We start from the raw sequence: 18,651 nt of genomic DNA on the forward strand, positions 1-18,651 counted from the left end.
TGAAAGCACAGGTTTTTCACCAATAGAATTAATGCAACAAATGTTACCTACTTCAAAACTGCAAGAACTAATCGATTATCCAGACAATGATACGGTGAGAGTAAAAGACAAATTGGAAAAGGCAGGGAAAAGACTGTTATCTAAGGCAGAGGAAAGGAAAAGTAGGTTTGACAAAGGAGTTAAACCTTGTGTTTTTAAAGTAGGGGACGAAGTACTTATAGCGTCCCATAAATTGTCTTCACTGTATGAACAAAAAATTCATAAATTTTTTCACTTGTACGATGGACCTTTTGCAATAGAATCTATTGTAGGCCATAATGTTTATAAGGTTAATGGTGTAAATTGGCATGTATCACTACTTAAACCTTGGAAAATACAGTAAAATGTTAAGGACAGAATATGTAAATTAATGTAGATAAGTGATAAGGATAAACAATTATATGTTTTTTGATGTATAGTTTTACGCAGTGTGGAAATTCTTGTTGAAATAAGCTTAACATGTTTATGTTTTGTGTAATTTTTGGTATAACTTTGTATAATAATTTGTGTGTATTTGTTTTTGTGTAATAGGTTAGCCGAGCTGACTAGCAGCTAAAAGGGTTGTAATTGAGCGCCCCTTACCTTTCGGCTAGCTCAGGAGTTAGGAAGCAATGATAGGGGAGTTTGGAAAAACTTTATGTAATTTGTGGGTATATATTTTTTTTGTGTGTAATTTGTTAATAGGTTAGCCGAGCTGACTAGCAGCTAAAAGGGTTGTAAATGAGCGTCCCTTACCTTTCGGCTAGCTCGGGAGCTAGGAATGAGGGAGTTAGGAATCATGGAGAAGGCAGTTGGAAGAGTTTGTGTATTTTTAATGTGTAATAATGATGTTTTTGTGTATTTTTTATTTTATGGTTAATGATACTAAAAATTGTAAGTGAATAAAGTAAACAAATGAAAATGCAGTGTGGATAAAGAATTAATATTGTCTGTATTTGATGCAAATGTTATGAGGTGTAACATTTTAATAAGAAAATTTGAATATGATGAGTGATAAGGTAGTGAGTTATAAAAAAGTTTAAAGTTTTAATTTAATGTTTTTTGGAATTATATTTGTTGTGGAAAGTTTACTATGTGAATTACTGTGTCTTAGCAGATTAGTTCTGATTTTGAAATAAGTGTTGTCCAGTGGTTGAAGTTATGATAGTGGTATTGTGAAGATATTTGGAATTTTAGAAGTTGTTTTTTTTTTGGATGGGATATAGGAAAATTTCGTGTCAACAGTTTTAAAGCGATAGTGTTGTCAAGTTTTTGTTAGTGCAGATATGAGGAGAGGAGATATTGGTGAATTTGTGGGTTAAAGTGGTTATTTCATGGGATTTGAGGAGTTTATCAGAAGCAGCAGAGAATCAGAGTAACAGCGGTTTTTTAAGGGATTTTAAAGGAGATAATTTGTTTGGAGGTTATTTGTCGTCGTCGTTAAGGTGGGAAGTTTTTGTCGTCGTCAAGAAGTTTTTATCGTCGTTAAGGTGGTCATGGAGACGTAATTCCTGAAGTTGAAGTTTTTGTGTTTATCGTCGTCAAGGTGGTCGTGGAGACGTAATTCCTGGAGTTGAAGATTTTTCGTCATCGTTGAGGTAGTTATGAAGGTTATTACAGCTGGTGTCGAGGTTTCCACAGTTGTAAAAGTAAGTTGTTCAGAGTTTTTTTGTTGTTGTTGAAGATTCTTCGTTGACCAGGGGGTGTCTGCTTGAAGCTTATAGAGAAACCAGTTTCAAAGTTATTTGTATTTTGCACTGATGAGAGGGAGATAACCGTTTGTGGAGAGTTGTTGACATTTTGTAGTAAGAGATATGTTTTAAAATTTTTGGCTTTTTAACAAAGAATTGATGTTATTACAGTTTTTAAGTAACAGTTTTTTGAATTTATATATAAACAAGTGTTTTAATTACTGGATGCATTGTATTTATTTTGTACAGATTAGTTTTTCACTTTTGTAACTTTTCAATTAAATGTAGTGTTAATTTAATTGAAAAGTTGGGGGGGTAATGTAATGTTGCAGAACCCTGCCCTCCTAATTAAATAATTTTTATTTTAAACTATTTTCATGAATGTAAATATTTCTTAAAAAGTCTTTCTAATGATATTTTACCGTTTGTTATATATTTTAGGGTTGATATTTTTCACTTGCTATGTTTTTAAAAAGGTATTTATTATTTTATTAGACATTTTCTATCATTAGTAATTTTTATGTAATTTTTCACAAATGAGCCGCTGTTCTAGATTGTTACCTGTTTAGGCCTACTTTTTCAGGATATTTCTAAATGATTTTAATGTTGTAAAGTAATTTGTATTATGCTTGCTATTCTTAATTTTTATTAACGTGTTGTAATATAATTATAAATCACGGGACTGTGTCTGGGCTTGTGTGATGGTTAGAAAGAGAGGCATGAGAGGCCTGTAAGTGAGAGTGAGAAAGGAACAGTGCTTCCCCGCCAACCGAGATAGACGGTAATTCTCCACTGGTCGTGGGAGATGTGTGATAACTGCTCTCTCACGGTGTGGGAGAGAGAACGAGAATGGAAATCCCCGATTTCAATGTGAAATTAAAAAGAGACCGATCAGGGGAAACCCAGTGTTCTGTATGTAAAAGATTTTTTCATGTGTTGTAACTTGTTCTACGATTGGCTTGTATCTGTAAGCGTGAATGAAGAGTGCGTGTGATTGGTCGGTGAGGTCAGGTGACTTCTCCTCCCTGCGTGGAGAAGAGAGTGGCATGAGATCACCAGTCGTCTGTCGATCGCTGCCACAGTAGGTCGCGTTCGGTGGCTTCTCGCCAATTTATAATGTAATTTATTAATGGATAATTTCACGTTGGTGGTCGGAGCCAGGCCGAATTTTAAATCAACCTAATTTGTTTTATATTCTTTCGGACAATAACTTAATTAGAAATTGCGGCCACCTTCGTCGGCAGTTGGCTCGGGGCGGAATTCGTTTTCGCTGGGTGCGGCCCTCTTCCAGGTCGCACCATCTTCGTGTACTTGCAGTAAAACATTACTGATGGATTTCAATCTACGCTATTATTTTTCGGTAATTTCTCATCATGCGAGCTACCAGCAGTATTTTCGACGGGCAGATATACATGTGGAACGAGTGAATGAACAATTGTAAGTGTTTGGATTCGTCGGGGCATTTTGTTAGGAAAAAAATAAAAAAGCAACAAAAATTACAATCGGCGTTGAACTGTTTATTTTGTATATAACGAATCGTTATAACGCCACAAATCTTTGAATTAAGTAAAAATATATATATATATATATATATTTATATATATATATATATATAGTCCAAAATGAAACAAAAATATAAATAACAACTAATTTGACAAAAAAATTTATAAACACTAAACCAAACTCCTTGCAAATAAGTAGGTACTGTACTGTAAAAAAAATAACAATATTGACAAATAGAAAATATTAGTAGGCCCTACCAACCTATGAATAAATTTCGAAGAAATTTATAAGTTTAAGAATTTATGTACCTACATAATATTAAACTTGACACTATCAACACAATAAAAACCTAAGAATGTTAGTGAAACTAATTTTTTTTATTTGTCATAATACTTAAAATACGTATGTTTCCAAAATGAAACAAAGTATAAATAATGACCAATTTGACAAAAAAAATTGTATAACTCGAATGACATTGAAAGCATACACGTGCAATTTAAAAGAATTATGAGTGCCCTAGGTAGGAAGAAAAAATATATATAGAAGAAATTAAATAAAAAAAATGGGTGCGTGTACTTAGGTACGCGCATGAGAAGTTATACTTCTTTGGCATCATTAAAAAATAGTTTTTAATTGCATGCAAAAATATTGCGTGTGGAGTCCCTCCGCGCGGAAGAAGTGAAACTTCGTAATGTGGAAATGAAAATAGGAAGGGGTAGAAATTGATTTTTAGTGAAATCATATTGTATCAAATCAAACTAAAAAAATAAAGGTAAAAAATTTGTAACGATTCATAGATTGATCTTCAGAGAGAGAGTGACACCTATTGAATGTCTATAAAACAAACTTTCTTATGAGAGCAGATTTTCATGACATAAATCATGAAATCATTCAACGATAAAAGCTGTTTATTTAATTAAGCGGACGGATTCGCCCCAAGGAGAAAATTGACGCGGCGAGACCTCGTGGACATAGAGAAATGACACACTCACTATTTATGTGTCTATGAAACATGATTTTTTTTCTGCAATTTAAAAATCGGTATTGAAAATTGAAACAAATATGGCGACACTACAAACTGTCAAGATCTTTATTTTTTCTTACTCTCTACTTAGTTCCTTACAATAGCAAAACGTAACGTAATGGCTTGAAAGCTATTGCTCGGCAGACATAGAGGAATGTCACTAACAGTTTGTATATCTATGACACACATTACATAAAATTAAGATATATTTTTTAACACGTTTAAAATTTATTTTTTTTTAGACAAAAGATGGCCTATGTCCATCCCCAGGATATAATCTATCTCCTTGCCAAATTTCATTACGATCCGTTCAGCCGTTTGTGGCCGGCAGGGCCACATTTTTACTTGTAATTTATTTTTGTTGCTGGTCTCTAGTTTTATATGGTTTTTTATTTCACGTATTTTTACGCCTTTTTTAATTAATGTTAATCTATCTGTAAATTTTTTTAATTATATTTGTTTCTGTTAATTAGTTATACGCCGTTTGGTAGCTATCGATTATGAGTTTAAGAACATCGATTGTGTTTCACGTAAATACCACTTGGCGAGCGCCCGGCGGTTGGCTGATGACGTCAGACATTCGGCTTGCCGGGAAGAAAAAATCAGCTGGGCGGAGAGAGTTTGTGCCGAGCGACCGTCGAGGACAGAGCCATGTGACGGCGCGGACTGGTATGCCGGACGGCAACGGGCGACGAAGAGTATTGGGTTGGAGGCTCCACGATGGGTGACAGGGCAAATGGATTGCCCTGTGGTACAGAAGAAATCAAGGTAAAGAGAGGCCGCGATTTTGATTTTTACCCTCGTGGTGCTGCACTGGTTTTTGGCAAACCTAGTGAACTGTGTATTTTCCCATACTAAATTTTATTTGGACGGAACTTTTATTAGCCTGTTTGGTGAAGAGGCCCATTTGTTTCACACGTTGTTCCAGTGTGGGATTTTTTAATAAGGTCGCCCGTTTGCCTGTAGTTGCCATAAAAGTATAAGTTTGGAAGAAACGAACATTTTGCAATTTGTTTTTGAGACTTTGTCTTCGGAATTTGCATACTTAAAGTTGGCTTTAGCTAATATATCAGCTTGTGCAGTATTATTAAAAGTATGCGATCGGTATTGGACTACATGCGCAGCCTGATGTTGGTTGGTGCGGCCATTCTACGTTTTTATAAAATCATTGGCAAGTTAATAAAGAAGTAAGACTTTGTTTGAAGCTGATGATAAATACTTCTGTGGTAACATGGTTATGTTACGTGAAGAGTTTTTGCTACATTTCCCTTAAAAATAAGATATTTTTTTTTCGATCATCGTTCACGCCTTTGTGAATTCGTACCTATGGCCCGGCGTGGCATTAGACTCTGGAGTTGGTGAGGAAGGTCAGGAAGCCAGCGCACGCCTAGGATATTAACTTTGTTTTTTTGGCAAGTCTTTAGCAACGAACATCTGAAGAAAGACTAAACCGTTGATTGAGAGTTTAAGAACTTTATTTAAATAAATTTTTTGTACTTCAGTTTTATTATTGTAATATTTTTTTATATATTTATATATTATATTGATTGTCTTGTTTGATTTTTGGTATTAGGGCAGTCAGTATATTTTGATATTTTATAGTGGCCACGCCTCACGCCCTTATATATTTTTATACTTGTTGTTATCAGTATTTATATTTTTACGATTTTTTAAAGGTTATTGTTAGTATCGCAAATGGGGATAAGATGCTGCCATTATTAACGTCAGCTTTTGTAACTAAGCTTGTATGGTTATGTATAGTAAAAATTATTTTTGCAAAATTTCTATTTTTTAATAACATACGTCCAAAGTCTTGCCTCTTGTTTGTTTAATGGTTATTCTACTATTATATCCTTTGAATTTTTTTGGCCTGACCCCTGGGCAGTGGTGTGGGGAATTTATATTGTTTAGCTTTTTATGCCTGGTTTTAATATTTATTTTTTCCCTTCGCGCCCAGAGTGAGTCGGGGACGCAACCCCTCTTCCAATTAAGGAGGAAGAAGGGTTACACGTTCAACCGGGAAAAGGTAACAAACAGACAGACAGAGTTACTTTCGCATTTATAATATTAGTAAGGATTTCACTCTTGGTTAATTGGTAAAATGAAACAAAGACGTAATTGTGTTTCTCTATTTAACAAAAGAAACAACATTTAAAGCCCTTATTTCCTGGTTTTTTTTTTTTCATATTTTTACAAATATAGATAATATTCTCTTCAAGAAAGTATATTGCTCACAATAAACACAACCCATTATCACTTTTCATTTAATTAAATGTCACAATATTTAGTAGGCTTTGTTTATATCACACCAAAGACAAACTGAAAGAAAAGAGTTAGCACATTGTAAAGAAAAACATTTTGCTCATGTGCGAACTCTTTCTTGTGAAATTATATAAAATGACAAAAATCTTAATTTGCAAATTGAATAATGGAATAATCTTATCAAATTAGTGTATTGTCATCGGTCCTCGATAAATCTACAAAGTTTGAATGAAATCTAGCCGTTTAAAGTGGGTCAAAATCGCACCCAAAAAAGTCTGTTACAAACATACAAACAAACATACATACAAACATACAGGTGAAGCTAATATAAAGCGTGTAAAAAGATTCTAATATACCATTAATGACCTACTAAGAGAGCTAAAAAAAATCTCCCATTATTCAATCCTTTTTTCCTTTAAAACCAGCTTAATCAAGGGCAATATATATACAATTTTATTTGCATTATATTAATACATACAGAATTAACATCATATTTAACTTTTCAGATGAACATTTTGTATGGGAACTTAAAACTAAATAAAGTAAAAACCACAGAAAAAATAGTTCTAAAAATTTACACTCTTAAAAAATATAATTTTAATACGAGAAAAGAATATATCAACTAAACGTGTGAAAACTGGTGGTTACATGGTAATTGTACCAGCACAAACCTACCAAATATACAGGTTATCTCAACAGTGCAGGCTGTTTGGTGGCTTGTGGAGAATCTGAGACTGCTGCATCAGTCATGGTATTGTATCATGCTGTCTAACGACAAGAGGGCATCAAGAGCAAGCGGGCTCGGCAGACGTGCCCATCAGGAACCAGCGGTTGCGCGTTGCCATCGCAGCTCTGCGCACCAGCCTCTTGCGGTCATCCACGCACTGCCCCAGGCCCTGCAGCACCTTTGGCACACGGCACGCACCGAGTCCTTCAGTACTCGCCAGTGATGGGCAACATCTAACCTTGGCAACCAACCAATGTGTGTGTTCTCACGTTGCAAATGCACTTGTAATACGAAACTCACTCTTGACAAAAAATTTAATGTTGAATTCTTTAAAATTATAAAGGGTGTGTGTGATAAATACACACAATTATGTTTTTAACTACATTTCTGCACACAAACCTCATTGATAGGGACCCCAGAAAATGGTAAATAAAACTGGCTCATTTCGGTGTAAAAAATTGACAAAAGCGGTGCAAAAAATCGGTGTAAAAAAAAGCAAGCGGTGCAAAAAATCGGTGTAAAAAGAAGCAATCGGTAGAGACCCCAAAAAATAGTGAAAAAATTATATGCCATTGGCGGTGTAAAAAAAACCTCATAGCGGATAGGCACTACAAAGTAGCAGACTCCGCCTTACATCCGCCCACTTTGTCTGTCGTTTCATCACACAAGAATACAATCTGTTTGTCTTCTACAGCGTGCCTTACTGCTTCCTTATTTGCCTGGCCAATTTTCGGGACATAAGTTTCTCTAAGAGTGTTGGCTGATGGCCAATCCCCTGCACCTAAAATGTATACATAACTAACAATATACTTATAAATAGGTAGCATTTATAAGGTTATCGCTGAAAATATTAATGGGCTAATTTACTCAAAACAATTCTAAGCCAAACCTAACCTTTTCGAGATTACTGCTGGATTACAGAGTCAAACTATCAATCAATCAGTCAAAAATCTCTTGTGGTGTGCTCACCATTTCACAATGCAATCCATCCTATTTATGTGTTTGTTAATCTGAGGTTCTTGCATATTTATTTGAAGTAAAGGTAAGTTGGGCCTAAAGGTAAGTTAATCGATAATATTGTAGGCCTACATATGAACTTTTATTAGAGGGGGAAAACATTTCTAAATAAATAAGGCTAACCTTCTTCAACATGGATGTTAAACCATTCCCTCATAGCTGGATGATCAGCTTTTTCCAAAGGAATGTTAACTTACAGCATTATATTAACAAAATCAGAAACAAATTCTTGTTTTCTGCACTTTCAAGCTTGTATGCTTTATTCACGCTGTCGCTTATCGAGATTTGTTTAGACACGGTAGAATTTGCTTGACAAAATAATTGTCTTTTCTGTTTTGTTTTGTGTGTGTCATTTGCCACATGCTTTTTGCACGTGTTTTGTGTGTCCAATCAACCCGCACGTTGCAGAACTTGCACATCATATTTTGTCCCGCTGAACAAAAATATAAAATCCATCCGATTTCATCTCTCTTTCGCGTCGAAGTTTTCGGCATCTTAGTCATAAATTCAATTGTATCACAAAACTTACAAAATATGGACGGTATTTGTAAACACTGATAGATATGTGCACGCAAAAATGACTGCCATCTTAGCTCCATGCGATTAAATTAGGTTAGAAAAATCGACACCAGTGCGCCTTGCGGCAGAAACGACCATTATTCAACACGAAAACTGTGGACAGTCAATTTTGTTATGTTGGTAGTGCGCACATATCGATTGTTGACATTTGTTACATTTTGTTTTCATTTGCGTTGGCAATATTTACTGCTTGTAAACAGAGTAATAAAAATACGTGGATTTCAGTAACGTGTCAAAACGAAGATAATATCACGGCACTAGTCATTCAGTCTATGTTTATCTCACGCCTATGTTTATGATGTCGTAAATAAATAGAACTTGCGACATAAGGGCATTATTTTGTGCGAAAATGCGCGAATTTCGTGCGAAAATTCGTGAATTTCGCGGCTATGTCGAAATCAAAGGAAAGTCGCAAAATTCGTTTAAAATATCAAATTTTCGTGTTATTTCGTGAATTTCGAACTTCACCATTTTTCGGGGTCTCTACTCATTGACTATTCAATCATTTGATTAGCAGACCAAAATTTTAAATTATATAACTAAACGGCTCTGATTAATGTGAAAAAATACTGGGGAAAATATTAAACCCCGGCTTTAGACCTGATTTTCAACAAGGAATTTTAAAATACTGATCATCATATTAAAATTCATTAAACAGTGTGAAAGAACTAATACAATAAAGTACAGTGTGTAGTTAACAGTTTCTGTAAGATAGTACTGGTTGACAGGTGACAACTATGCAAGATAAATTGTTTGGGTTTCCAACAGTTTTTGTTAATTATTTTCAAAATATGGCCTCTTAATTAAACTGAAATCTGTAGTTTGAAAATTAACTTAGTAATTATAATTACTACATCATGACTCTTTTACTTTTACATAGTATGTTGGGGATTTTACAATAAAAACAAACAAAAAATGTTCAGATTAGCTAAAATAAATTGAGATATAAATATATTAAAATGCATAAAATAAATATTAAAAACTCTTAAACTCCTAGGAAACTAAATAACTAGAATAAGTAAAAACTAACTAGCGCAGCCAGTATGTCTGGCCCAAAATAGTCAACAGTTCTGAATCGATGAAAAATGTTCTCAAATTAAAAATATAAATTTACATAAAAGTATTTTAGGGTTATTTTAAATAAATCAGGAATTGCTCCAGGGAAGTTCTCAAAGTAGTGCAGAAAAACCTAATTCGTAGACCTCTAGACTTGTACTTAATATTTAAAATTTTCAATGGCAGTTAAAAATTAACTGATTGTCATCCCTGACTGCTGCATCCTGGCACACAATCTATCAGCGCCTGCGCAAACTTTTAGCACTACCACGCCGCTTCTACCACATGGGGCTACGCCACTCAGTAAGCAGTTACTCCTCCCTATTTCTTGCAGCTCCACCCACATTTCTTTTCTCTACCCACTTCTCCTTTTTGAAGCCTCTTTGGGCACCTTAACTAGGCGACTCTTCCGGCCCTTGCCACGAGTCGTCGAAAATACTTCTTCTGGATAGCGTGTTGAACCACCTCCAGCACTTCTGCATTCTACCGGGTCTCTTGCAATAGAGAATTTCTGTCCGCTCGTAGTGTGTTGGTTTGTAGTTCGGTCTACTGCTTCCGTATCTCCGCTCCCGCAGACTGCTTCTCCAAGGGATTACATACCACAGAACTTCCCCATATTCTGGTGAATAGTACCAACAACTCCACTCCTTTTGAGCCTTTTTCTAGCCCTTTGTGGCCCTTACTTCTACCCTTTTACAAATTTGCTGTTCAACTAGTCGCTCGATTGTCGCTGCGCGCAGTCATGTCACACCTGTTGGTTGGGGCTAGGCCGAAGAGTAATTTTTTAAAATTTTTGTTCAAAGTTTATTTTTAAACTAGAAAGTTGACCACAGACATCAGCATTGGCCTTGGATGACCGTCATCACCCTCCCAGGAGTACCTTAATTAAGAAAAGTATTTATTTAAACAGACTTAAGATTCAAACACAAACCACAGTTGCAAAATACCTTGTTAAACAGTAATATAATTGCAGATTCAAATTAGCTATTAATTTACTAACATTATTAAACATTAACGACTATATCATGAACTATCCCTTGTGTGGGCGGGCACACGTACCTGACTCCTCAGGGGCAACAGCAGGTGTGTGGGACAGCTGCACAGCTGCAGCAGTGCTTCCAGCGCAGCCACACGCACCTTCTGCACACACAAGCACGCCACTCAACCACTGCCATCTGGCTGCTACAACAACATCCAGCAGCCATACCAGGCAGCTTCATGTTCTGATGCTGCTTGTCATTGGTCTGTATAGACAATGGAGAATAATGCAACAGTCAGATATTTCAATAAAAAGTTTACAATAAGAGTTTATAAAAATATGTGGGTGCCATAGACAACTTATATAATACCTTTGCATGGCTAAACACCTGTTAGGTGTTCTTCTTGTCTTCAGACCATGTATCTCTATTAAAGTTGCTCGTCAACAACCAGATTCTCTGATTATTAATTTCTTCTATTTAAATATTTCCCTACTTCTCATATGTTATGATCCACCTTTACAACTCTATCAGTGTTGTGTCCCCCCCCTCCTCCCGAACCTTGAATAATTTATGATTTTCCTAATCATAGTTTTCCAAACTTACAAACATATTATTTTACTTCACTTTTTTAAATAATAGGTAGAGCCAAGATTATATGGTTTTATTTTGAATCTGATTTAGTAATTTAAAACCACACATTTCGTCGTTATTTCGTCTTTAAAAAAAAATGGGTTTTTTAAGCTATTCATGGTACTTACACAATATATTTCACGATTGTGACATAAAAAATAGCAGTTGGGCCTATTGTGTTGTTTAGAATCACATGTAATCAACATTTTAATGTTCTGGTTAAACATTTTCTCTTAAAAAGTACCATACATTCTCAGGAACCGTCAAAAAAATCTGATATTTTGGCACCAAAACAAAAATAATTGGGGAAAAAATGGTAAAACTCACAATAAAAGCTTATAAAAAGTAATTTAACACGCAGAATATATTTTGTGTGAGTTTATAATAATCGTACTAATGTTCGTAAAAGAAGAGAAAAAAAAAATGAACATTCTGCTAAAAAATACGGCAGCAATAGCTTGTGCAACGTAGGTGGGTCTCGTCTAGACAGGATGGCGGCAGCACAGGCGGCGGATGCATGACGTCATACGGCTTACCTCTCCTTCCCTTGTCCAGACTTCAAGGTTCATCCCCCCCATGAATACGAACCATCGTGTCTATCTCCCCCTCCTCCCTCATCATCCTTTGGCATGTGAAACTGTCAACATCCTTCCTCCCCTTCTTCAAACTGCGTGCTACGAAAGCCAGGTTTGTATAGTCCATTTCTGGTAAAATGAAAAAATTTTAAGGGCCCCCGCGAAAGCCATTTACCGTTAATTATTTTGATACAATTTGCTTGTTAGTTACACAACATTATTTCCGCTGGAAAATCACTGAAACTTCAAAATTTCTTTAATGGAAAAATTTAGCAGGGCCGTAAAAGTATTCATTTTGACCGCAAATGAACTATACTCGCCCTTCCTGCCGGACAACATTCTCGGCGCGTGACGCATGGCAACTACAGTCGTGTGCCGCGCACAGCCACGAAAAACCTACGCGATTTCCAAACTACACTAGATATCCGACTGGAGTCTGTTTACAAAAGGCATTTTAGAATTTGTTAATACCCAACTGGTTCTTTTGATATCGGATCAAGAGGATTTAGAGGAGATAAAATGGCTAAAAGGCATGTTTTCGAAGTTTTAGGTGTAAAAAACCCGTTACAAATTTCTTGAAAGTATCAGAGGGAAATACATTACATCTTTATCCTTATTTTTCCGCAATATAATGTTACGGTCACCGCTCAAATTTCACAGTTATCTGACGGGAACAAGATGACTGCGCGCCAGTTCAGAGCCTTGCACTTAGAGGTTTTACCGCGCTAGAACTACCATTGAGCATCGCTCTTATCATCCCGCTTCACTAACACACACGCTGACCAGACGGCGCCCTAAAGCTGATTAGAGGAAGCACATAGAAATGCAAAGCAGGAAATTCTTCCAGCTTATCAACTAGGACCCGGGCAAGTCTTGACTATCAAGCTTTTCACACTAAAATATAAGAGACTTGTTTTGTGTAATTTCGGTGTTATTTAGCGGTTTTTCTTAAAAATCACTTTTTTCACATTTTCCATAAAAATTCGCGGAAAATTTCGCGATTTCGCGATTCACCATATAATTGTGGTTCTAATAATAGGATGTTTATTTATATATATATATATATATATATATATATATATATATATATATATATATATATACACACACACACACACATATATATATAATCTTCATGTCTTCAGAATATATATATGTGTATATATAAGTGCATTTTGGTTATCATGTCAATAATATAAACAATTAATTAAAAATGTATAACTCTAACATTCTCGTTAAAGACTAATTAAAAAAATGTTATTAGGAACAAGCTGGCAGTGATTAAATAACATTAAAGTTGACAAAAACCATTTATATTATCATTTAAATATGTACACACACATGTACTAATCCAGAGATAAAAATTAAAAATTATTTATATATATTGTTATCTTTAACATAGTCTCTTTTGAAGAAAATTTCGGTGTTTAATATGTTTTACTCGGAGCCGAAATTAAATATTTACAATAAGGTTCAGGTTATCTTAAACAAATGTTAACATTCTTTATTTCACTTATCTGCATGCATGCGACTGAGGGCACATAGGCAAGACCATCCTGAAGGATAGTGGCTGATCCAGAAGGAAGCTGTGAATTTTAGAGCCAAAAGTAGATGGTGAAATAGAAAGTCAAAACAGAGAACTAGCACTGGGACCTCACAATATGTGGAGTAATCCAGGAACTAATTCTTGAATCCAGAAGGTGTTACTGCAGATGCAGCGATATAAACTATTTCTGTTTCTCACTGTGCCATGACCACCAGCAGAATGGACACACTGGGCGATACAGGTATTTATGGGGCTTGCTATGCCCACGACTGTCAGCAAATTTGACATGCTATGTGATACAGGTTTTATGTGGAGCTCGCTGTGCCCACGGCCGCCAGTAGAATGGACGTGCTGGGCCATACAGGCTATTTCTGGGACTCTGTGCCCATACTACGGCCCAAATGAACAAGCTAGGAAATACTATTCCTGGGGCTCACTGTGCCTATACCATCGGCAAAATGAAAGAGCTTAGCTATATATGGGATAATTCTGTGTCTCACTGTGCCCACAACTGCCAGAAGAATGGACGTGCTGGGTGATACAGGTTATTTTATATTTTAGCATACCCACGACCGTCAGCAGAATGGACACAATGGGCAATGCAGGCTATTTCTGGGGCTCACCATGCCCATGACCGCCTGCAGAATGAATATGCTGGGTGATACAGGCTATTTCTGTGTCTCACAGTGCTCACACCACCAGCTGAATGGATTTGCTGGGCGATATCTGCTATTCCTGGGCCTTGCTGTGCCTACGGCCGCCAGCAGAATTGACGTGCTGGGCGATACTAACTATGTATGTATTTTTCACAAGGTCATGTCAGAGTAAAAGACCCAATTAACATTTAACCAGAGACTAACTATAGTAACTTCAACATCCATACCATAGTTTAGCACCCATTTGGATCCTCAAACTTTCTAAGTTATCGTAAGTTTAAAAAAAGCCATATGTATGTCAAATCATGAATATTTAACGTATTTGCTAGATTAGAATTTGAATACGTAAATGTAACGAGTAGTTTAGTTAGGCAATGTTTACGCGAAAGTTCACAAACAGTCTCACTGTCTTACTTGGCTAAACACCCTTTTACTCCCTTGATGAAAATCCTTTGAATTTGAGAATCTAGTAGAAAACGATGGTTAATTTCATCAGTGATGAGTACAGGCAGTTTTGGTCATCCACATAGTAATCCGCAAGTTGAACTCTGCCTGAAAATCTTACTGAATCTCAAACTCATGAGCTACCTCCAAGAACTCCAATGTTAGTGGAATATAATCGATACCACCCCCACGTCATGGAAAATTTTTTCTGGTAAATTTTCTGCGATTTACAACTTCATAACATCACAGTTTCTTCACAATCACTTACGTGTCGTTGTTCTATCATTTCCAAGAGAAATAAATTTTCTAAACGTTTACTATAAATCGTAATATTGTAAACATTAAAAATAATCTTCTGCAAGGTGAATTCTGCAACTATGATCTACAGTACAACCCGGTTATAACATTCCCGTTTGTAACATTTTCCCGCCTATATAACAATAATTGCATGGTCGTGTCATTTCTCCATTTATCACAATGCTTTAATTTCCCACCTGTAACAATATTAAAATTTCTACATTCCTGCCTTTAACGTTGAAATTTGCTTTGACAACTGCCACAATTTTCAGTATCCCTTCCTTCAAAATCATAATTTAGAGCGAAACCATAGCTAGAAAATACAGCACGCCTATACAAACATCAGATGTTTACATTTGTGTAGTTCACCATAGACGTGGTACACACGCACTCCCCAACTTGCACTGGATCGACTATCAATATGGCGTCCTGTTCGTGCTGGTTAGCCTATGACTTGTTCCATTATACTTGTGATGCACATTTTGTACACTGATACATGGTCGGAAACAGTGCTACTGTATTCTATGGTGCTGGTTTTTGTTTCAAAGGTTAACACCTTGAGATGGTTAAATGTTCTATGGATATATTCACGGCTTTTGTTTGTGGTTAACCTTTACCGTAATTTGTTTTTTTTTTTCACTTATTGTAGTCACGGTCGTATTTAATTAAAATACGCCGTATTGAAAATTTATTCAGGTTATTGTACGGCTATGATGGCCGATAAATATAAGTGAAAATCATATTGTAACGTTTTCCACCCCCGACTCACGTTTGTTCGGGCGCCATTGATTGTTGCACAACTCCCCAACCAAAGGGATTTTCCAGCGGTTCAGTGGTTACCGAAAAATGGCTACACAAGAGTTTGTCGCATCACTTCCACTCAACCAACTCGCAACCCGTTGATCCAGTCCCTTTTCAGTCTCGCTTCCTTACTCCTCCCCTGTGCACCTTACACCCACGTTTTCTCACAGCATCCCCTCCTCCATCTTAACCTTCTTCTTCCTCAGTCACCTCTTCCGCCGGCAGTCCGTATCCCTCCGCCACACTCCAAATGAAAGAATTTGACTTCACCACTGTTTAGCAAGCTCACTTATTCTAACGAAGTCTAATTTCAGAAAATGTTTAACCACTATTACTGACGTCCTACAAGTTAGTTCACACGCAAAAGTTTCAAGCTAAAAAATAAGTGGATCAGGGCGCAAGAAAGTAGTTCCTAGCCAATAACAGCCGCCTGGCTGTAGACAATACTGCTATCAAAGTTGGAAAAAAGTGGCTTAACTGCCATTTTATCAGGGCATGGGGGTAAGCTGCAGTCTACCTCACAATATTCTGTAGCTGAAAAAATTCAGTTTATTAACCAAGTGGACAGGAACCCCAACAAAACGCGTGTTGCGATTGCAAAAGAGTTGAATATTTCTGTTTCGACTCTGAACTGTATCGTACAAAACATTTTTTTCTTTAGCATTGTATTAGGTATTATCTATAAATAAATTAACAAATTTTCTAGAGATGGGTCGAGTCTTGGTTTATCGAGTCGAGCCGAGCCGAGTTGGGTCAGATTGACTCGACTCGAAAACCGAGTCACATATTTTATAAAGTTCGAGACTCGAAACACGTGCAACCAAACCTAGGCCTAACTTCATTTATGAACGTGATTTTGTCGATAGTGGCGACAGTTTATAGGACAAAATATGTCACATGACCATTTTATATATTAAAAAAAAGGCTTGGAAAACAGCGTGCACTGTTTTCATTTTTTTTTCATCCTGTGTTTACTTCAAATACGGTACCGCATTTGTTTACAAAATACGTCAATGGATTTTCACTGAAGAAAAATATGTTGCAAAACGCACATTTATTAATAATCATCACGTTTATCGTGCCCCGTTTATAAAAACTCGTATAAACAAGAGATTTCCGTAACCTAAAAATAAAAACATAAAATAATTATATTGTAATATTTAGTAAATAACACCAAACCGTGATGCGTGAAAATGGCTGCGTGTTAGGCCAGCCAGCCTTGCATTTTGGAACTAAATTTAGCTGTGCTCCGCTACGCAGCGCTGCGTGTCAATAACGTTTAGGATAAAATTACTTTCCTTTTGTTTGAATAAAATATAATAATAACAACGCTCATGCATTTTATTTGGTAATCAGTTACTGATCGCCAAATCAAATGCATGAAATATTTATTTAAAAACATATTGATATTCTTGTAGTTGTAACAAGTTCCGGGCGAATAATCTTGCCGCGAAAAGTGTATTTACATTGAGAATGTGACAATGTGACAAGGCCTATATGCCTTGAGCTGTTTGTTCATGTGGGGATCTGCCGGTGGATCGAAAAAAAAAAGTTACGTAACTCGGAAAGCCTTCTTTTCACAAACGAAAGAGCCAAACTCCCGATCGTACATCTTCGTTTTTTTTTTTGTTCATTGTAAATAAATATGGCGGTGTTGATAAAAGGAAATACCATAAACAAGGCAACGGTATTTATTTGTACGCCGCCATATTTTTCGTTTGCAGTGTGTCCGTGAATGTTTATTTTGGACAACTCATGATAACTATGGTCAATTAGGTTAGGTTCGCTACATTATAAATACTTTAAAACATTGTGGACGGTTGATTTGGTTAGGATAGCTACATTAAAGATACTGTGAAATCATGTTGAAATAAAGCTTAGTTTTTTATATTTAAATAACATAATGATTTGAATTAATCATTTAAAATATTTAAATAACATAATGATTTTCTAATTAATCATTTAAAATATTTAAATAATGCAGATGCATCTTGGATACACAATTTTGATATCAATGGGTGTAGTAATATTTTATTTATCATATTCGATGCAAAAAATTATAAAATTATGATACTCGAACTGACTCGACCTCTTCAAAAATTTGGTGACTCGAACTCGACTCGACTCGAAATATGAATTGCTAAACTCGGCTCAGCTCGACTCGACGCCAAAAAACCTCAACTCGTCCATCTTTAAAATTTTCCACTCTATTGCTGTACTTAGTGTATTACTCCTGTACTTTGTGTTGTTTTACCTATACTCTTTAATTTAATCAATCCACGCGTAATTTATACAAAGTGAAGATGTAATTTTATGATTTCCTGCTTATAACATTTTCCTGCTTATAACATTTTCCTGCTCATAACATTTTTTTAAGTTGGTCCCTTGGAGAATGTTATAACAGGGTTGTACTGTATATTATTTATCACTTTATAACTTATACTACTGTAAATGTTAATTAGCAGTTTCTGGAACAGAACTAACATTTTCCAGCAATTTTAATCCACAATCTTAATATTCTTCAATTTACATGCAGCAGCCATCACATTCAGATCACGACTGAATGTACCAATCTAGTGTTTGGTTTCAACTACCATCACATATTTTGTTATACAAAAATTAAACTGCCTTTAAGGTAAGTCATAGCAATTTAAACACATAACAAAACATGGAGAACAAACCCAAAAAATATAAATAAATATTCCAAAGACACATAAAAATAGTAAATTTGAAAAAAAAAATTATTGTTCAGTGATCAATGTGTTTTCAAACATAATAAAAATCGAAATACCGTATTCACTCGCGTAATGTCCGCCCTCGCATAATGTCCGCACCCTTTATTTAT

At 35.7% G+C, this 18,651-nt stretch overlaps 1 protein-coding gene across 2 annotated transcripts in view; it reads right to left on the bottom strand.

Annotated features, from left to right (window-relative positions):
- Nucleotides 1-6,351: 6,351 nt before the first annotated feature.
- The window catches only part of LOC134530043 (MMS19 nucleotide excision repair protein homolog), a 125,996-nt gene continuing 113,696 nt past the window's right edge, over nt 6,352-18,651 (bottom strand). For both annotated transcript variants that reach the window (XM_063364579.1, XM_063364580.1), the window contains exons 18-19: nt 10,937-11,017; nt 6,352-7,403 (exon numbers count right to left, since the gene is read on the bottom strand). In XM_063364579.1, the coding sequence (XP_063220649.1) occupies nt 7,284-7,403; nt 10,937-11,017 (201 nt within the window). In that variant the 3' untranslated portion in view covers nt 6,352-7,283. The remainder of the gene's footprint in view (nt 7,404-10,936; nt 11,018-18,651) is intronic.

The sequence above is a fragment of the Bacillus rossius genome, chromosome 3 (genome assembly GCF_032445375.1).
Source record: "Bacillus rossius redtenbacheri isolate Brsri chromosome 3, Brsri_v3, whole genome shotgun sequence".
NCBI classification, from domain to species: domain Eukaryota; kingdom Metazoa; phylum Arthropoda; class Insecta; order Phasmatodea; family Bacillidae; genus Bacillus; species Bacillus rossius.